The sequence below is a fragment of the Erpetoichthys calabaricus genome, chromosome 11 (assembly GCF_900747795.2).
Source record: "Erpetoichthys calabaricus chromosome 11, fErpCal1.3, whole genome shotgun sequence".
In the NCBI taxonomy this organism is placed as follows: Eukaryota; Metazoa; Chordata; class Cladistia; order Polypteriformes; family Polypteridae; genus Erpetoichthys; species Erpetoichthys calabaricus.
This window is the reverse complement of record NC_041404.2, coordinates 158,372,277-158,394,496: the sequence shown is the minus strand read 5'-3', so window position 1 is coordinate 158,394,496 and position 22,220 is coordinate 158,372,277. Positions and strand designations below refer to the sequence as shown.

The following is a 22,220-nucleotide window of genomic DNA, read 5'->3' as shown; positions in this document are numbered from 1 at the left end:
ATCTTATCTTGGAATTATTTTTTTTTTTGCTCCGATTTTTTTTTCCTGTACAGTATAGTTTGTTTTTCCTAATTTTTAAAATAAATATTTTGTTTGCATTTGCACAATGGCATTTCAGTTGAACTTTATTTAAAGTGGCCTACCCTTTAATGCAGTTTTCTTCATGGTATCTTGTTGCTGCCATATGGTTTTCTTCACTGGATTTTATTAAGTTAATGGTATTTAACATGACAGTACACAGCTCTGATGTTTTTGGACTAAAAATAAAATTAGAGAGATATTTATTGTGCAGGAAAGGATTAGTTAGTCATGGTCCACACCTTAGCTTTGCTATTTTGATGCTTCTTGACACTCCTTTTGGTTTTGTTCATTTTGCTACATTTTGACTTTTAAATAATAAACCCTCCACCTGTTTGTGACTATTCTTTTGCCTAGTCCTCTTTATCAATCTGACAGTCCATTATTCTTTACCAGTACTTGTCTAAGGCCCCCCCTCACAGTCCTCCAATGGATTTTAAAAACAGATTTAAAAAAAAAAGAAAAAAGTCTTATAAAGGTAAAGTTTAAAAAGAAAATGCTGTGGAAAGAAGCAAAAAGAATGGAAAAAACAGCTCTCTAAACTACTACTTCTTCCAGTTAACATTTCAGTGTAATACAAAACATGGTTTTGTGGTTTTGTTTTGATCTAATCAAAAATGTCTGGATCAAAATCATGTTTACACTCCTATTAGGAGATCTGCAGTACTGGGAAAGAGTACAGAAATTAGACAGGCGTTGGAATTGAACAGGCGACTGCTGGGACCTTGGCAGCTTAAGCTAATTAATTACATTATATCAGTCTGCTTAAACAAAGACTGCAAAGAATGGTCTGAGGTGGTAACATTTGCCTTGAAAATTATGAAGAAAAAACACAAAGAAAGCAGGGAGAATATACAGACTCCATAAAAACAAAGCAGAGATGAAAGTAATTTTAACCCAAAACACTACAACATTGAGGTAGCAGCACTCATGACTGTACCACCCCAAAAACTGACGTCTCCCACCTGAAACATTCTGACATAGACTTAACATATAATGCATAGCATTCTCACATCTGATTGAAGAATATCATACTGTTTTTGCTTTTCTTTTGTTTAGTGTTATAACTTTTCACCCCCCTTTTTCCCTTAGAATAACGTAACAGTGATCAACAACACCAATGTGGGACAAGTAATTTTAAACAGAACTTTACAAATTTACTTACCGATACTACAAAGCAATGGTTCCGAAACAGCACCATTGGAAATTGCACTTATGTTCCTGCAGCCCAGTATAATCGCCAACAATTTAGCAGCTATTCCACAAAACATCAGCTGTAGCAACTTTCAAATGATGTAAGTAAATAAACAATACCTTCTTCTTCTTCTTCCTCCCATTAGGGGTTGCCACAGCGGGTCATCTGTTTCCATCTATTCCTGTCCTCTGCATCTTGCTCTGTTATACCCACCACCTGCATTTCCTCTTTCATCACATTCATAAACCTCCTCAAAGGCATTCCTCGTTTCCACTTTTCCTGGCAGCTCCATCCCTATATATACCAAGCATCTCTCCTCTGCACATGTTCCCAATATCTTTATTTTTTCACTTTTTCAGTGGAACAAATTTTAGTGTCTCTTCCATACAGATTTACAGTCCTGCATTTAATCTGCATGTTCTTGCTTTGTCCTCTGACTATGCCAGTTGGTCCAGGGTAAATGACAAGTCTGTTAATGTATGTATGTGTGTGTGTGTGTGTGTGTGTGTGCCCCCCCATATTCTCTCCAGGTTTTATTCCTGCTCTATGCACAAGGCTACTGGGATATTCATTGGCTTCTCCTGATTCTAGACTAGATGAGGAGGTAGTCAGAATAAATGGATGAATAAATGAAATGATTTTATGACTTTTTTTTTTGTCTTTGTTCACAGAATGCAAACTCTCAGTAACAGCTCTGGATCTCTGTCACAAGTACAATCCCAAGCAATCGCACAGTTTGGAATTAATTTTTTGACAGCTAAACGTCAAGCAGGTAATTTCAACAAGTAAATGCTTATTTAGTTTTGCTGTTCTACCACTATCCCTCTCATTCAACTCTCATTTGTCTTACTAAGTCAATGTCAACAAAACTCATGCTTTGAATAGACCACAACTTATCTGTCATTTTAAGACCACACACTGCACATTCACCATTTTCTAAACTCATTTTATTTACAGGTGACAGCAGTTAACCAGGAAAGGCTCAAATCATTCATTAGAGACCACAGTAGAATTTCACATCTAACAAGTAGTGAAAACTTAAAATAAACTGCATAAACTTGCAGGTGCACGTCAATACTGGTGTTGTGCCAGACTCTCAAATTTTGAAAACTTATCTGTATGCTCTTTATTCTTCTAAGCAGCTCAGACTTATTCAATTAAGGGTTAGACATCAAGCTGTAGTGCTGCTGGGAAAATGGTAAACCAATATTTTATGCTTTAAATGTTACATTTGTCGAATGATCTAAAATGACCGGATAATACTTTATGTGGACCAGGTTCAGAAACTCAGCCAATGAAGTACATCTGGGCACTAGAAAAATTGGGTATCACATTAGCCAATCTAAGAGCTAATTATGAGCACAACTCTGGGAGGTTTTCAGTTACAGAAAGCTAAGAGACCTGCTGAGCTTAGCATGTGATGTATTCACTATAGTGTAATCACTGTTATGTGTTCTAAACAGAACCTGACAACATCAGCATATATTTTAATGTTAGTCACCTACAACAGGGTTTAAAACAACACATACACAATTGCAAAAATCACTAATGTTAAGTCCTTGTAATTTTTAGACAATTTAGTCACTGAATGTGCTTGAATGTTACACCATACTTATATTGTCTAAGTTAACCGATATTAAAGTTGCAGAATTTCACATTTTTTATTTACTTCATTCAAGAGTCACTTATCACATTTTTGTATTAAATATTTTAATTACAATGTGTCATATTTAAAATAGTAATAAAATGCAATTTAATGTGTGAGTAGACTACATTAAATACTTGCTTTTGAACAATGGAGTTGAAAACAGAACACAAATAGGCATGTGGTGTCTCAAAAGCTTTCAGACACAGCAGATTGTAATTCAAGTGTGAAAATAGCATTGATTGATGTGTGTTACTAGTGGAGGGTCTGTGACTGTTGTTCAGGTTTCTTAAACAATATTTTTGAAAGTATACCCAACAGAGTAGTATCTAATGATAAGCCGTTGTTAAAAAAAAAAAAAAAAAAAAAAACAGTAACTATTAATACAAAATGAGCAATATTAGCATAAAATCAGGTTCAGCATTACCATTTCAAAGGAAAAAAGGAACTGAACGAAGTCCCCCATCTAGATATTAATAGCAGTTAAAACAAAGTAATTCATTAAAATTATATAAATAAGTAAGAATTTGGAAAGGAACCGATTATATAACAGGAATATCAAAGGTGGCTGTAATCTTGATGAGACTGATGTGAATAAGTAGCCAACTTCAGCCTCATGTAATCCTAAAGATTTTAATATACAAGTCTATAGATATACAAGTAAAAGCAGCTCTTCGGGGATGGATAAACCATAACGTGCACTCAGTCTCCTTATCATAAGCTATTAAAATGAAAGTAAGGTATTTTCTTTGCAATAAAAAAAATGTCTTTCTGCAGATCCAACACAGCTACCATGCAGCACCAATCAAAATCCTCAGAATTACCTGCAGAACAACTTTAATAACTTTTCCAGTTTACTCAATTTCAACCAACTCTTTTCCTTTGTTCAAGTACAAAAGTTAACAGCGGTAAGTAGCAGCTTTCTTACAGAATTAATTTTAGAAACTTTGACTCTGTAACAGTGGTTCTCAAACCTGGGACTGAAACACTTGCGACCCGATGGCAGTGTTTACTGAAGTTTCTGTAAGATTTTACTCTATGTAGGATCAACATAATGAACACTTGAGATAGTTAGTTATTCTGAAAGTCAGAAACAAAGCAACATCAACAGATCGTTGAAATAAATGACTGAGCATTTTGAGGAAGTCATGTCCGCAAGCCTTTCCATAAACCGCTACAGGATTCGATTTTTCTTCCCCACCAGAAGGCTGTATTAACTATAAAAGATATGGGAAAACTTAAGTCATAATGTACAATATACTGTTTTTTCTATACCCACATGACTAGGTACTTTAAACGTGGCACACTTATCATTCTGAGACTTTTATTACTCCGGTTTCTGCTTTGTTGGGGCTCAACGGGGTTTGTTTTATGTTATGAATATGTAAGGTGATATTCTGAGATTTCTGCTTTAACATAATTATATATTCCCCTTTTTTATTTATGTTCTTTTCAATTAACTTTTAGATCCTGTGCAGAAAGAGAGGTCATATATTTTCAGTACTGGGCAAAGTCTGTAAAACTATGAATTTAATGTTGAAGAGATCCAACTCCTTTTGTTGCCATTTTGTGTTAATCGGTGTACACGTTGGGTGTGTTGCTGTGAACATTTGTAAGCTTTGTTCATCGTATCAAAGAATTCAACACATTTCCCCAGGGGGCCCTCTAGTAAAAAATTATGAGCTGAAGAGGGGGTTACAGTGTAAAGTTCAGGAATTACTGCTCTGTAATTATTTTTGCTTCCTTTCAGAATTTTCTTTTTTTTTTACAATAGAAACTGCTAACTACTATAGTTAAATACTGTATATTCATATTGCCTTGAGCAAAAAATGAGTTTATATGGATGGATGTCTACAATCCAAGATCCTGAATAAAATGGTTTTATAAAACACAGCTTTGTTATTCCATTAACAAACAATGTCAACTCATGAGGAAGCCAAGATAACACAAAAATAAATCCCCGGCCTTTTCTTCTTAGATGTCATGAAGCATCTGTAACTATCTTTGTTGACTTGCTTCTCCACTTATCCACCAGATAATACTCGTTCTTTCTCAAACTCTCCCCACTCCTTTCCCCGGTCAAGGAGCTTTTGCTTTTCCTGTCCCCATATCCAGGCTCTCCAGAGTGTTGGCTTTTCAGATGACATTCAAATGTGTGCATGCCTGCTGCTGTCGCACAGCTCCAGAGTCCTGGGTTTGAATTCTGGTCTGTGCAGAGTCTGCTGGTTTGTGCTCTGTCGCTGTGCAGTTTCATCCAACTGGCAAGTGCTTGTGCGCACATGGGTGCTCACTTATCATATACAGGGGTGGAAGGAAAAAAAAATTTACAACATTACTAATACTAACTGAATTTGGCCCCATTCAACAGCATAGCATTGATGATACACATTACAAAAAAAAAAAAAATTCAGCAGCCAATAGCCTGTAGTAACACACTCAAATACAACAGCTATGGACTGTTCAACTAAATTTTAGCAGGAGGACATTAGCCAAGTTTTGAAGTTTTAGTTTTGCCATGTGTTCTATTGGTTACAAGTTTGCTGTGAACGGATTTTGATATGTATACATAATAAAATGTGAAACTTAGGATTGGACCTTAAGGAAACAGAAGGAATCAATATTAAAATCAATATTAAAACATGTCCGAGTCCACGTGTTAGTGTGAGCGGGCCTAGCAAAGGACTAGCAACCTGTCCAGAGTCATTTCCTGAATTGTGCCCACCTCTCATCACTCTGATGTTTATTAAGTAGGTTGAAAAATGCTATGGTAACATTTTTTCCTCATTTTGTTTGTCTAATTTACAGAACTCTGACATCGTATCACCTAAAAACCTTGCAAGTTTTATCAGTAATGCTGGTGTTATTAATAACGCAACCCTGTTTGCTACAGTATTAAACTACACGAATGTGGCTACTTTTATAACGGACCTTAACTCATTACCAGCAATGGTAAGTCAAAGTCAAACAATATTTATAAAAATAAAAAAAAATGTACAAAGCAATTCCATGTAAAGAATAATTTGCTTTTGTTCAATTGCTGGGAAACCCATGCCTGCTTCACCCTTCATAATCACTTTATTTGCTATCATTAATAATTTCTCCCAAATTCCCAAGGTGATTGGGTTAACTACCAATTTCAAAATGGCCCTTTGTGAAAGCAGATATGCACATAAATTGGTCCTGCGATAGTCTGGTTTCTCATCCAGGGCTGTTTTCTGCCTTGCACCCACTACTGTCAACATATATTACTTTAAGAAGATTTGAGAATATAAGCAGAAATATGAGCACAGAAGTGCTACATATTAAAATATTTAATATTAGAAACATAAACATGCAAGTGAGAATTTCACCAGGATGATGCCACTCCCTTGGTAGTCCAAAGAAAATCTAAAAATGCATCACTGTGATATCTATCAATAAAGCCTGCTAAATAGCCCTTTAGAATATTAAAGTCAGGATAATGAAATAATGCATGGCTTGTTTAATAAAGAATAAATTATGAATTGACACTTTTTTTTTTATCTACAGGCAAACCTATCTAGTAGCACCAAAGCAACAATTCTGAATGCCATTTGGCCTTCTATACTAAACAGCAATGCTGATGACTTCCGTCAATGGATTGGTCCAAGACTGCAACCATACTTTGCTTATCTGACTCCAAGTCTCTTAAACGCCACACTAACTGGAGACTGTTCCCAGTTCAGAATCATGTAAGTTTTGCCATTTCTAAATATTTGAAAGAGCAGATGTGAAAGAACTGCTTTTAATTACTTAATATAAAAATGTGTTTGCATTAAGTTCTTTACGCCTTTTCCTAAATAATTTATTTTTCAATTCTCCCGTTCATTTCTGCTCCTCTTCTCCTGGTCAGTATCACAGTTGCAACAAATAAGACCAATGTTTGGACTTGTAAGCAGATCTACTGCATCATGTAGAATATTTACATGTTCTTAGCCTCACAGAAAGAAGTACCTTTTTCAGAGTGCTGCCAAAATGGGAATATCTGTGGATGAATATTTGCACTACAGCATCTGACTCAAACTTTAATATAGCAACTCAAAGAATTTTACCATACCCTCAATATTTAGAAAACAATCCTTTGACATACATCAAATGAATTTGATACAAAACAGGGCAGTAACTCGAAATTCTGTTTGGCAACTTCACAAGAATTTATTATACCTGTAATTCTAAAAACGTATTCCATTAAATGTGAATATAAAACAGGGTCTTAATTAAGGAAGACTGTCTTTCCACATAGTTTTTATATTTATGTGGCAGAAATGAAGTAGAATCCATCCATCCATTATCCAACCCGCTATATCCTAACTACAGGGTCACAGGGGTCTGTTGGAGCCAATCCCAGCCTACACAGGGCACAAGGCAGGAAACAAACCCCAGGCAGGGTGCCAGCCCACCGCAGGGCGCACACACACACACACACCAAGCACACACTAGGGACAATTTAGAATCGCCAATGCACCTAACCTGCATGTCTTTGGACTGTAGGAGGAAACCCACGCAGACACAGGGAGAACATGCAAACTCCACGCAGGGATGACCCGGGAAGCGAACCCGGGTCTCCTAACTACAAGGCAGCAGTGCTACTCACTGCGCCACCATGCCGCCCCATGAAGTAGAATGTTTCTTTAAAAATTAATTATGGCCATACTCCGACTTTTTGAAATCAGAAAAAGACATAACTAGAGAGCAAACAGCTAAAAATATTTGTACCAAGAAAGCTCCTAAAAAGGCTTTTTTTTTCTTAATTGAAAGCAAAGCATTTAGATTTCAATCAGCAGTGCTCACAATTACTCAAAAGGTCACTATCAAGTAAAAACACTGTCAGATAAAGGTAAATACTCTGGTGCACAACAGTGATGTATATACAAAAACGTAAAAGCAAACAAGTACAAAATATGGCATAATGCTCACCATATTTGAAATAACTAACCTGCCTTTGTATTCATTGTCTGTTGGTATGTTAGATACAGACAAAAAACAGCAAAATGTAAAGAGATTAGTTCAACTTCTAAGAGCGTAATGGTTCACTGATAGGTTGGCCACTTTGGCTATCATTGCTAAGGTTTCTCTTGCAAATGCTCTGGAGAGGAACAGATACTTCAGTTTGTCAGCACTCAGGATATGCTATCGTTAGTGTTTCAATCATGTGCATAAGACACTCCTATCATTAAGGAAGAATGGCAGAGAATAACATCATAAAAAGCTGTATCAATGTAAATCAAGTGAAGAGGAACAACATGGCAATATTTTTAGGTGATGGTATGATAGCACTGAGTAATAAGGACCATTGAAATTTGTTAATTAAGTTGACCAGCTTAGAAACAAATAACTAGTATGTCAACTGATTAGAAAGAAAGTTAAAAACCCCATTTAAAAAAATCTTACTTAATGACCAGGCAACAAACTGTGCTGTCCCTTCTTTACATGCTGATCTTCTACTAGTTGTTTGATTAAAATCCGGTCTGACTAATCAACCATTAGGTCCCACCTGCTACATTTGGTTCTCTGCTCTGGCACAAGGCCTTTATACCCACTTAATTCTGATTTTTCAACACAAAGGCAAGAGTGTGTACAGTCATAGCCAAAAGTTTTGAGAATGACACAAATATTAATTTTCACAAAGTTTGCTGCCTCAGTTTTTATGATGGCAATTTACATCGACTCCAAAATGTTATGAAGAGTGATCAGATGAATTGCAATTAATTGCAAACTCCCTCTTTGCCATGAAAATGAACTTAATCCCAAAAACTATTTCCACTGCTGTTGTGAAGAAGGCTTCAGGGCAACCAAGAAAGTCCAGCAAGCGCCAGGACCGTCTCCTAAATTTGATTCAGCTGCCGGCACTACCAGTGCCAAGCTTGCACAGTGAGGCAAAGACTTTTGGAGGATGGCCTGGTATCAAGAAGGGCAGCAAAGAAGCCAAGAAAAACATCAGAGACAGACTGATATTCTGCAAAAGGTACAGGGACTGGACTGCTGAGCACTGCTGGGGCAAAGTCACTTTCTCTGATGAATCCCCTTTCTGATTGTTTGGAGCATCCAGAAAAAAGAAAAGGTGAGCGGCGCTACCATCAGTCCTGTGTCATGCCAACAGTAAAGCATCCTGAGACCATTCATGAGTGGGGTTGCTTCTCAGCCAAAGGAGTGGGCTCACTCACAATTTTGCCTAAGAACACAGCCATGAATAAAGAAGGGTACCACAACATCCTCTAAGAGCAACTTCTCCCAACCATCCAAGAAAAATTTGGTGACCAATAATGCCTTTTCCAAGCATGATGGAGCACAGGCGGGTGGACAAACAAAAACCACCAATTTTGACAAACTCCAAGCATTGATTGCCATCAGTCAGGATTAGGCCCAGAAGCTCATTGAGAGCATGCCAGGGTGAATTGCAGACAACTTGAAAAAGAAAGAAGTGCCAACACTGCAAATATTGACTCTTTGCATAAACTTAACGTAATTGTCAATAAAAGCCTTTGGACTTATGAAATGCTTGTAATTATACTTCAGTATACCATAGAAACATCTGACAAAAAGACCCAAAAACAGTGAAGCAGCAAACTTTGTGAAAACCAATACTTGTATCATTCTCAAAGCTTTTGGCCACAAAAAGGACATAGCAGCACTAGAAAAGGTCCAGAGAAGAGCGACTAGGCTGATTCCAGGGCTACAGGAGTTGAATTATGAAGAAAGATTAAAAGAGCTGAGCCTTCCGTTTAAGCAAAAGAAGATTAAGAGGTGACATGATTGAAGTGTTTAAAATTATGAAGGGAATTAGTACAGTGGATCAAGACTGTTATTTTAAAATGAGTTCATCAAGAACATGGGGAGACAGTTGGAAACTTGTTAAGGGTAAATTTCGCACAAACATTAGGAAGTTTTTCTTTACACAAAGAAAGATAGACACTTGGAATAAGCTACCAAGTAGTGTGGTAGACAGTAAGACGTTGGGGACTTTCAAAACTCGACTTGATGTTTCTTTGGAAGAAATACGTGGATAGGACTGGCGAACTTTGTTAGGCTGAATGGCCTGTTCTCGTCTAGAGTGTTCCAATGTACACAAGAGGTCTTAGTATTGTCTCCAAACAGAATTTTCTTTGTAAGATTACTATAACTGAAGAGCACAGACAAGCATAACTGCATTGTCAATTCTTAAAACATGATAAAGCTCTTGAAGACCCAATAAATCATTCTATCTTAACAGTTGTCACTTGATAAAAAAAACTAATATTATTTTTTAAAAAGGTATACATTTAAATGTCTATATCATAAGTACAGGAAAACATTCTTCTGCTTCCCTGTTTAATTTTAAATGTTTTAAGTTGTGATATTCTGCCCACAGTGCGAAACAGATGTTCAAATCATTTGTAAGGTCCTCTGCAAAGTTGGCCTGTTTCATTCTTGCTTTAAAACTGTTCTGAGAGGAAATCTCTAATTTAAATCTTGTTTCTCTCAAAGTTCATTTACTAGGCATAAAAAAAGTATTTACATGTTTAGTGTAACAAATCTAGTAATTCTTTTGCTTCATGGGGTAATCATTTAGCCTTCAGCTTCTGTAATAGATAGCTACTTTCTGATAGTTTCTGATAATACAAAATATGGTACTCATGTGTTATAACCCTGCCATTCGACCCAGATAGTGCTTCTCCATTCACTCCCCACTTCTACTTAACGACACTAGAAACTTTGCAACACAATGTAAAAAACGATTAAGTTTTTCACTTGACTGTGCCTGTGGTAGAGTTATAAGACATGAGTACCCAAAATTCGTTTTTGTTAATAAAGTTAATTATGTGAGCATGCAACAACCTGAAGTACCTTATGTGTATTTTACATACACACATACAATGTATACAGAGAGAGGGGGAATGCTAAACTAAAATCTACATTTTAAAATTTCCCAACAGAATTCAACAACTTGAGATCAACAGACTGAACAATACCCAAATGAGTCAGCTCTATACAACCATTAAGGGTGCCCTTACATCAGGTACTGCAAAATGTGATCAGTATAGCTAATTTATTCTTGTTTTCTGTTCATTTTCAGTTTTCAACTGTGATCTGCTGCAGCCCAGAGTGGCATCTGTTGTACTCGAAAGAAATAAACGTTGTTGGTTATAAGAAGTAAGAAGGATGGTATAGAACAAGAAGCAGTTTAGGTGCACATCTGTGAACTCATATAATAAAAAAAAATCAAAAGCACTTAATCTTTTTACAAAAGATAAAGTAAACATCTTCTCAGATGGGAATTTGATGGTGAACTGACTGTGTTTTAGACAAGAAAGGGCAGACAACAAAAGTGACATCAGAAGTGAAACTGCCATCAATCTTTCATTCTACAGAGGGAGGAAGGGAGAAAGCATTAGCACACAGTGCCAACCCTTGGTTCAATGAGTAACTGCCATCATTAGAGTCTTTAAGCTGCCCACCAATCGCACACGCATGACATTGGTTACACTGAAAATTTACAATTACCGCAGCTTTCCAGAAGCCCATCTAAAGTGTTAAGGACAAAACCCAACTGATTATCTCATATTACTAATACAAAAATTCATGAATAAGGATAGGCATTTATTTTGCTTTGCTACCCTACTTTCTAGCAATAACCCACAAAACAACTACAGAAACACTTTGTTTAGATCACCTTAGTTATATCATACCTGAGAAACAGAAACAGAAATAAAGCACCACTTCTTGTGATGTAGGTTATTGGTATCATTACAATTTTGACTATATAGCTTTCAACCTAAAGTTTTAACTTTTTATATATTGTACATTTTCTATAATAATTCATAATACATAAATTTAAATTTATTTATATAAAACTGACTTTTTTGTTTTTAATTAAAAAGGAACAACACCAAGATGCTACAATTCCAGTAATCCAACATTGAGCTCTACAGCTTGGTTTGCAGATTATCTTGGCCCATTTATACCTTTCACAAGCCAAACAGATCTGCAGTCCTTTGCTCCAAATGCACAAGTAGGTATTTTTTTTTTTTTTTTTTTTAAATATGCTTTTCCTTCCAAGCCATTAGCTCCAGACTCCTGGGATAAAGACCTGGGGCCTCATGTATAACGCCGTGTGTAGAACTCACACTATAACATGGCGTAAGCGCAAAAGCGGGATTGTGCGTACGCACAGAAAAATCCAGATGCAGGAATCTGTGCGCACGCAAAATTTCACGTTCTTCCACTACATAAATCCCGATCAGCGTGAAAAGTAACGCACGTGCACGCGCCTTCTGTCCCGCCCCAACTCCTCCCAGAATTATGCCTCTTTGAATATGCAAATCAATATAAATAACCTTCTGTGAAAAGACAATGGGAAAAGCACAGGGGAAAATATAAGAATTTCAGCAAATACCAAGTGGAGGCAAAGGAAAAACGTACTATTTGTTGGTTTAAACAGTGGTATAATCAACAAAAGAAAGTTGATCGAGTGACAGAGTGTCGGAGAAACTCGAAAGATCAAGTTCGCAAAGTTGCACAGTACCTGAAATAAAAAAGAAATCACATATCAAAGTTGCCGTGAAAAGGTGACTCGTAGCCCACCGTCCGAGTGTCATATGAAAGCTTATTAGGGTACAGACAAAAAAAATTGGCACACAGTGGGGAAAAAAAGCACAAAATGTCAACTTTAATCTCGAAATTTCCACTTTAATCACGTTGTTTACTTTGCCATTAAAGTAGAACATCATGAACTTCATCTTAAAATCGTTTATTTTACTAGTTTCTCAAGTAGCACGTTAAATGCTTTGTTTTGTATTTGATCTTCTATGTGCTCTATGTGTGTGAATCACTACGTGCTTCCGTTCTTTCTCTTTCTCTGACAGGACACAGAATCCATTACATTCGAGATATTACAGCTCTCTGAATAATTAAAATACTGAGATGTATACGTGATATCATTTTCATGATGATAGCAATGAAAGCACGTTATTAAACATGGGAACAAGGTGGCGCAGTGATTGTTCATATCTCACGCAAGAGGCTTGCTGCACCATGTGCGACCTTCGATGAAATAATTTATTACAGAAGTACTGTCTCTTTCAAACGTACTTTTCTTTTTCCAAATACTCAATTGCCACACAATCAGCTCTGTAATAGACGTTAAGCCATCTGTAAGCTTAGAACGCTGATTCTTCAAAACTTTTAAAGAACATTGAAATATCTTCGTAGTACGTGTTTAATTATTCTATCCGTCTATCCTTCCAGTGTAGTGTCAGCACCAGCAATAATACAGTGCAAGGCAGCAGCTATCCGTGAACTAGCTATATGCTGCGGCACCGTGTCCTCACATGTTTAATTATTAACAATGCAGATTATTTAAATGAAGTTAAAGTTTTATCTGTATACTATAAGCAACATATTTTGCTGCATTTCATCTTAAAAATGATGTTGTCATCATACGCGCTTTATAAAGTAGCGCAGGTTGTGCAATATTATAACTGTAGTGTAAGTTTACAGTGAGGTAATTGTACTTATAAGTACAAACAGTTCTACAAGGAGCACTTGATGGACTGATTGAGTGCGTTTATAGTTCTTGGGATGAAACTGTTTCTGAAACGCAAGGTCCGTACAGGAAATGCTTTGCCGCTTTTTGCCGTGGTTGAGGTAGTGTGTACTTGAAACTGTATACCGATAATTCTCTTTCCGATCAGCTGCTGCTGTGATTCAGACTCAGATACAGTGATATAAATACTCCGAGTGGTGCAGTGAGAGTAATATGGAAAAAGATGATCCGCAGTGGTAACACTTAATGGAAGCAGCTGAAAGAAGAACAAGATGCAGTGAGCGTAACAACACTAAAGCAGTTACGGTATTTGGAATACTATGGCTATTCCCTGGACCATTATATTGCTACAGGTTAATTACAATCAGATGTATTACACTAATTAACAATATGCAGTTAATTTCAGTGTATTTATAAAGCCGCTTCAGGAATGTGGAGCTAAGAAAGAAAGGGTGATCACACAGGAACAGTAGCACTGCTTTGACGCTGGGTGCCGCCAGTCTGCAAAACCGAGCGGAGAAATTGCGTACACCAAGGTATGAGTTACCGTGGAAATGTGCGTGGCTTTATGCCAAGTTTAGGTTTAATACATCGCGATTTGAGCGTGGAAACATTCGTACACAACATTTCTGTGCGTACGCACCGTTTATACATGAGGCCCCTGGTGTACTGCTTTTCTGGAATTTCTACTATATCAATGATTGCATGCACTTTTCTTCTACATCTCTGATCCAGTGTGACCAACTGGCCACTAGAATGTACTGTCTGGTTCCTACCTTGAACATTAGGCTACAGAAATAGGCATCAGCCTCTGTGATCCTGAAGTTGTATCAGACTGTGTGAACCACTGGGGCACGTACAGCTGCCCTCACCCCAACACAGACAGGCGGGAAACATATTGCCACACAGCACACAGTTTATTTACAGCTGGGGAGTGCTATTTCCCTGCTCCCTGCAGCACAATAGCCATGGCAGAGTACAGCAAAGTAAGCACAGTCCCTTCTCTTTGCCAGTCCATTCCTTTTCCCAGTCTTTCTGCCTCCACTCCTCTTCAGCAAGCTTGATCCACCGCTTCCCAACTCTGGCTCCTGAATGGAGCGAGGTGGCTTTTTTATTTAAGTCCTGGGAGTGTTCCATGTGGGTCATCAGTATTACCTGAAATCACTCCCAATTGTGGTAGAAGTCCACTATAAGGCTCTGCAGCTCCCCCTGGCGGCCCCCACAGAACCCAACAGAGCTGTACGAAAACCCAGGTCCTAGGGTGCCCTGAAGGAGTCCCTGGTGCCACAGCCACCAAGGAGGGCTGCCCTCTAGCGTCCCAGAGGAGGTATTGCCTTAGCAAGCTGTGATGATACCATCAAAAATGTGAAAATGTGAGACTAAAACAGATGTAACAAATTTTTATTTATATATATATATATATATATATATATATATATATATATATATATATATATATATATATATACACACATGCACAGTACATATAGACATTTAAATTTAATAGATTTATATTTGGATTACAGATTTGCTCTGTATCACAAGTGTGTTGCAGAAGACTGGACAGATAGCATTCTGATTTAGTCAAATACATCAGACCCCAGGCCACACATTCTGCCATTACCACGGCTAAAGCAGAATCTATATTTATATTTTATCCAGTCATTAAGAATAAATTGACACTAATTAAGCAGCACAAATAGCTATGGTACCATATCTCATCCCATACTGTTACTTGATTTTAAGCTGAAAAGTTTTCTGTTTCAAGTTTTCATTGCCTTCTTGCTACTTTTTGGGTTTCCTCATTTCCTCCGTTTACCAAAAACATGCAGTCAGGATGGTTGGTGACTCAAAATTATTGTGGTGAGACTGACTGTGTATGTCTGTGTTTGAGTAGGGGAGAGGTGAATGTACCAAATAAATGAACTTTGAATGAATGGACATTAAATTGTAACTTAAACTGTTCACCATATACACAGAAACAGAAAACTATATGTTGAAATGTTTTTCATTAGTAAATGTGCTTTGTCAAAAAAATGCCAGATTTTATCAATTTATTCTCATTTTTTTAAGCTACAACTTTTTTCACTTGACCCAACTGCTTTGAACTTCTTCAACACCTCTGTTGGAACCCTATCTAATGGACTCCTGACTTTTTATACATCTTTACTATTTTCAAATTCCAATTTTACCCTGTCACAGTAAGTTGCACATTTCTTTGAATATCCAGACAAAAAAAAAACATTTAAACTGTTAGCAGCAATACTTTTTCTGAAAAACTCAAATCTAGCCTTGTTCAGATTAACATGTGTCAGTTACTTCTGTATTTACTACTTTATTTCTATGTTTTGTTGTAGCCATTGACATGATTCACAATAATTGGTTGATTGATTCAAATAAATGCTTTGTATGATGTTTAAACTTGATTAACATTAACTTTTATAATTTCTTCAAGACATGAAAAATTATAAGAGACGTCTTGAACGTCATATAAATACTGCATTTCGACATAATTTGATACAGCTATGTACTTAGTACATAGCTTACTGCTCCTAATTTCTCTGAAAGGCTCTGGTTCCCTGCATCCTTTAAATTAAATAAGCAATCTGTAAATAAAATTAACATTTTTTTTGTTCTGAATAGTTGTATTGTTAAAATGCTAAATGAAATAGGTAAGATGTTAGCTTACAATATCATACTGTTTTATTTTAGGGTTCCTGGACCTCTACTATGCTATGTTCCAAGCTCCCAATTTAGCACTCTAAGTCAGAATGATGCTTTACAATATGCCCAACAACTGAATGCTGCCTGTGGCACGGCTCCTGCTTCGGTAAGCCTTCAATATTTACAATACCTTTTTATCATTATTATCACCATTCCAAATTTTACTTGAATAATAGCACATTACAGTATATTTAATATAAATGCTAAATATGTTTGATAACTATTATAAATTAGCATGTTTCTGTTTTTTGCGTTACTTTAACTGGGAGATGCTACTTCATCCACCCAACATGTAAACAAAGTGATATTTCATATCACTAATTTCCAGAGACACCATTAGGTACTACAAGATCTTTGGAACCTTTTATTCCCAGTCTATCAAACAAAATATTATCAAATAAAAAAAACACTTGTAATTATTTTATTTAAAAAATTAATTCAATACATATGTAACCTAATCATGACTGGCAAGAAATCGAATTGCAAATAAATGTTATCAGAGAACCACAGTAACAAGAAGCAGTTTGTTTTGACACTTGAATGTTGATTTTTTTGCTATCCCAGTTACCCTGGTTGAGATTGTAATTGTTGGTCAATCACTAGATTGATAGTCGCTATACTGTATGATCCATCCATTTATTCTTCATCCCATTCGGGTGATGGAGGTAAATGCCTATCTCACAAGCAATGGGTGGAAAGCAGGTACTTGTCCTGGACACTGATTATTGCTATAGTGAAAATTAAGTAGTGATAAACAACTGTGCTAAGTAAAATGTTTTTGCTTTTAGATATCTGCATCCTTGGCTCAAAACATTCAAAATGTAACTTCAAGCGCCATAGCTATCCTTGGAAATCAAAGCTCTGGGTTATCCCAAGCCCAGCTTCAATCATTGTCCCCAGATGTTGCCATCCAGGCACTTTCAACCTTAAGTCAAGTGTCAGACTGGAACCGAGGGCAGGCTAATCAACTGATCAGCACATTGATCAAGGGTAATTTTCAGGTACAGTTTTTTTTTTTTTTTTTTTTTAATTGTTTTTAACTTCAGCAAAACAGTTTATATTTTAATATAGTGCAATTGGCTCAAATTCAAAAATTTAAATACAGTAAATGAAACTGAAGGTTTAGTCACAGATTAGAGGATGTCAAAATCGTTTCTGTGCATACATCATTGTAAACCACCTTCACCTAAAGAGTTATTGTATTGAATCTAAAATTTAATTTCTTTATGTACAGGTTGACAATGCCACTAACCTGCTGTCACTAGGAAGTTTAGTACAAGGTTTACCTTCCAGTGCAGTTAAGAAAATTAGCCCTGCTGTAGCCTTGAATGCTGGGAAGAACCCCGCTTTTGTGGCAAATATGCTGGCTGCTCCCTCATCAGTGCAGATAATCTTTATTAATCAGGTAAGCATGCCAAGTACCACTAGTTTGCCATTGCAGATACTGCAAAATATGTTTCTTTGAGAGGGCAGTAGTGGTACTTACATTTGTGTCTGTACATTACGTCACAGTGTACATACCACTATTACATGAAGTGTAAGGTATACCAAATTATAACAATCTACTTGCAAAATAAGCAATTGATAACATATGTATAATTGTTAATTCATTCCTTTCATTATTCAATTGTTTACTCAATTTACTCAAATGTATTCAATGCTTGTTTAATTGCTATTGTAAAATCTATACGGTTGTATTATATTTATACAGTTCTATTAATAGCTTGTCTTGACTCACTAGTAAACTGAATGAGTTTTTTTATAATCATTATCTTCGAGTCTCTATCAAGTAATGTTGCACAGTCCAGTTTTTTCAACGAATATTGTGAGATAATTTACATTGGTGAAATATTGGTGTCATGCTAAACGCAATAGAGCACTGCCTCCTGTTGGCTACCACAGTTATTTCTCTTCAGTAATAAAATCAAGTCAAAAATGTAACAGTAATGACCCTATAACCCCGTAAACATGGTAAAAAATTTTCTTGCATGTGCTAATAAAATCCAGTCAGTTACCATCCTTGCCACAAAATTTGCGTCTTTCTTATCCACAAAATCTCAGAATTCATTTGTCATCTATATGACAAAAATTATACAAATAGCTCAAATACTGAAAAGATGTCTTCTTATCAATTATATCAGTCTACCTGCACTAACTGACAAAAAACTATAAAACTATCTATACTATGTAAGAAGAAGGGAAAAAAAACAACAAAAACCAAACAAAAGTTCTATGAAGACATGTGTGATCTAGAAACCACACCCATTTTAACAGTAAATATCAAGATGGACCTATTCCATGGCAGGTAGTCTGTAAAATGTAAACTAACAAAATGACAAATCATACCCAAAAGTCTAAATCAAATGTTGAGGTGCCAAAAAGGAACAAGTGTTGAAGCCCAAAACAAATTTCAGTAACCCAAACCTTCAATAAATAAATTAGACTATTAAAAGATTTATGTAAAACTTCCAAAATAAGATATACAAACATACATTATATATATTAGGAAAATTTTTGTTTGTATCCAATTAATTAATGCATCTTAAAGATAATTTACTAATAAGTATGCTTTATTTGTTCTTTAACTTAAACTCAATATATGCTATTGAGAATTATTATCAATTAGAGGAAAAGCAAGCAAAAAAGTAACCCAATTAGTCAAGTCTTCTTTTGAGCCTACCGCCATGTGATTTCAACAATTTTTTTTTTCTCAGATTATCAGTGCAAACCAAAGCAACATTCTTCAAAATGTTCCTGATTCAATGAGCAATTTAATTCCAATGACTTTGCTGACTTTCTCCAAGAATTCATTTGACGCTGCACAAGTGGATAATATCAATAAGAAAAACTGGTCACCCGATCAGGTAAAATGGAAGCTGAAAAATAAAGTATCTTTGCAAACAATAAGGCAGCATTCATATGCTAGTATATGCTTAAAATTACTGGAAGTGTCTTCATACAGTACAAGAGTTCTAAAATTGGAAAAATGTAAGAAAAGTATTTTGTTTTTCTAGTTATTTAAATGATATTTTGAAAAAATGTTGCTGAAAATGGCACTAAACAGACAGAAGGGTGGAAATGCTTTGTAAACAAGGACCAGAAGTCTCTCTCCTGTCAGACAAAGACACATTCTAGTAGATGCTTGGGTGACCAGAGAATCCCTCATATTACTGCTCAACACCCATTTTGTCTGCTGTCTAGTCTGCAGGCATATTAATTTTGATTTTCTCACTATTTGGCTTTGTAGTCAAACCAGAATTAAACATGACAAATATTTAATGATTACTGACAATCTCGTTACATTTATTTTTCAGGCCGCCATGTTTTTTACTAACCTGATAAGCAGCTATACAAATTACAGCAGGTAAATTCCACCTTTAAACATTTTGTTTATTTTACTGTATAACCAAATGTTTTCTTTTAACTGAAAAAACTGAACACATGCACAAATTCCAAGGTGAACATTGATGATGCTGTCCCACAGCTCTGCTGGCGTATTAAGAAGGCTGCTGTTCTGCATGTATTGCCACAGCTTAATTTTCTGTACAGTGAATGCATGTCCAGATTACAACATTTTTGATAGCATTGTTTAGCTATGGAGAAGGCAAAAAAAAATGGATATTTTCCAAATACTCACATACTGTGAAGTGGACAGAAAACATAACAAAAAACGTACTCACTTCCCATAGTGAAAACATCAAGTCTTGGTTAGCCATTTTTACCTCTCACTGAGCTATGATCATGTACCTGAAGCAAGGGATGTCATTACGCACAGATGGAACTTTACTACACACTTCAACCTTGTCAAGCACTTCTTTGTGATTCCAGCATGCTAATGACTTTTGGAACAAAACTTATTATAGTTTTAAATTGAATCCTAAATCAAACACCATAGGTGGTAGGGATTATAAATATTTAAAAAAATTAAAATAATTGAGTAGAATACACAGCATAGATGCTTATTTGTATGACTCCTAACTGGTTTATATAATCAAATTTTAATATTACTTTAGTGCAATTATTTTACAAATTTGTTATAAGCATGACTTAAAAAAACAAAGCAAATCTTACATATCATGGTTAAACTTGAACACAGCATGAAATAGCACTTATTTATTATTGTTTGTTTATTTTAAATTTTGATCTTTCTTCTTTCTTTCATTAGTCTTTCAGCAAACGTTCTTCAAGGATTCAGCAGTACTACAATCCAGGGCACGTCCCCAAGTCAAGTGGTTGAGATTGTGAAGGCATGTAAAACGCAAAATGCGGTGCTGAAAGAAGATCAGGTGGGGCTCTGCACAAACAATAGGTTGCTTCAGTTGTTTTGTTCTGTTGTTTTATTCATTTTAAAAAGGAGTTAAACTTCATTCATTCAAAATGTGAAATTAGATTAGACAGAAGCAGGTGAAATGCTGCATTTTAAGAAAATACAAGCTAACTCAACAAAAATTAAACGACTAATATTTTATATGTTTACTTTGAATGCAGTAGAACATACTGTAGGTTAATAAATTAATAAGTTAACTTACACTAAACATCTACCATATATTTATACAAGACTTTAGATGGCTTTATCTCCATAATTAACAGTTAACTTTATTATAAACTGTAAAATAATAGTCATTGTTTTACTCAGAAATTGCACTTAGGGGACTTTTAATATTAGATGTTTTCCTTTCAGCTTTGTTCCTAATCACTGATAATCAGTAATACCATACCATGCCATTTTCTAAGCCCACTTAAACCTAAGCAGGGTTTCAGGGGGATGCGGCCTATTGCAGCAAGCAAAGGACACAAGACGGGAACACCACCTGGACAGGACACCAGTTCATCATGTGGGGAACAAATGCACACACTAGGGCAAATTTAGTGTCACCATTCCACCTCACCTGCATGTATTAAGACTGTGGGAGGAAACTGGAGCACCCAGAGGAAACACATGCAGACGGAGAGAGAACATATAATGAATATTTACAATTACAATCTCACTAGTTACAGAATTTCAGTTTGTCATGCTGTACACTGTTTTTATTATGAACAAAGGCTAACATTACAATCAAAAATTTACCAAAATTGCGCATACGGTGGGAGGCACGGTGGCCCACTTGCAGTAAGGACAAAGTGCCTCTTTGCAGCAGTAAGGAGACCAGGGTTCATGTCCCGGGTCCTTTCTGCATGGAGTTGGCATGTTCTCCCTGTGTCTGTGTGGGTTTCCTCCAGGTGCTCCGGTTTCCGCCCTCAGTCCAAAAACATGCAGGTTAGGTTTATTGCCAAACCGAAACTGGCAATCAACCTAACTTGGAATATTAGTCTGTGTTTCTGAGGTGTTTGTGTCTGGGATTGTTCACCCTGCAATGGACTTGTGACCTGTCCAGGGTTTGTTCTTCCCTTACAGCAGACCCCCGCGACCCTGTTCATGACTAAGCAAATTAGTAAATGGCTGGCTGGCTGGACACATGCATTTTTTTTTTAAACCAAGTCTTCTAGTGCTCAGTGAACAAGTACTTACACATTGTTTAAAGAGGCACCCTATTAAATAATTCTCTTCGACATCCACATGGAGATATAACTAGCAATAGACCTACTGAACTATCAGCAATCTAGTGCAGCAACTTATCATTTAATATCATTATGCAGTTAAAAGATAAGCTTCAAAGTTGTCTTGCTCCCAACCTTTACGCAACTTTTAAACTAATCTGTTTTACATGATCTCTTTTTCAGCTGATGTCCATGGTTTACTATGTGAATTTAGCAGGAAGCATACAAAATTTTACCAGCTTTCCACCAAACATGCTGCTGTATTACAAGTAAGGCTATATTTCCCTCTCACACTCTCTGAACATAGGCTAAATACTACAGAGGCTGAACAAACTCATTAATTGATTAATGTCAGAAAAATATGGGCTGAGGCAGCATTCATTGCCAGCCCTCAACTCATGCAAGATGGTCAGATGCAGTTCACTCATTATCACATGCAGATCCTTATTTCACTTTTTTGTTTTGTTCAACAGTATGATTTTATTCTCGTGACATCATTT

The 22,220-nt window shown here is 36.2% G+C and overlaps 1 protein-coding gene across 1 annotated transcript in view; it reads left to right on the top strand.

The window, feature by feature from the left end:
- The window catches only part of LOC114661225 (uncharacterized), a 50,646-nt gene that overhangs the window by 10,803 nt on the left and 17,623 nt on the right, over positions 1-22,220 (top strand). Inside the window, exons 10-24 of the mRNA XM_051934332.1 lie at positions 1,171-1,373; positions 1,945-2,045; positions 3,696-3,826; positions 5,724-5,867; positions 6,447-6,628; positions 10,850-10,932; positions 11,795-11,925; positions 15,532-15,659; positions 16,171-16,288; positions 16,971-17,183; positions 17,417-17,587; positions 18,897-19,046; positions 19,497-19,546; positions 20,348-20,468; positions 21,904-21,989. Of these exons, the coding sequence (XP_051790292.1) occupies positions 1,171-1,373; positions 1,945-2,045; positions 3,696-3,826; positions 5,724-5,867; positions 6,447-6,628; positions 10,850-10,932; positions 11,795-11,925; positions 15,532-15,659; positions 16,171-16,288; positions 16,971-17,183; positions 17,417-17,587; positions 18,897-19,046; positions 19,497-19,546; positions 20,348-20,468; positions 21,904-21,989 (2,012 nt within the window). The remainder of the gene's footprint in view (positions 1-1,170; positions 1,374-1,944; positions 2,046-3,695; positions 3,827-5,723; positions 5,868-6,446; positions 6,629-10,849; positions 10,933-11,794; positions 11,926-15,531; positions 15,660-16,170; positions 16,289-16,970; positions 17,184-17,416; positions 17,588-18,896; positions 19,047-19,496; positions 19,547-20,347; positions 20,469-21,903; positions 21,990-22,220) is intronic.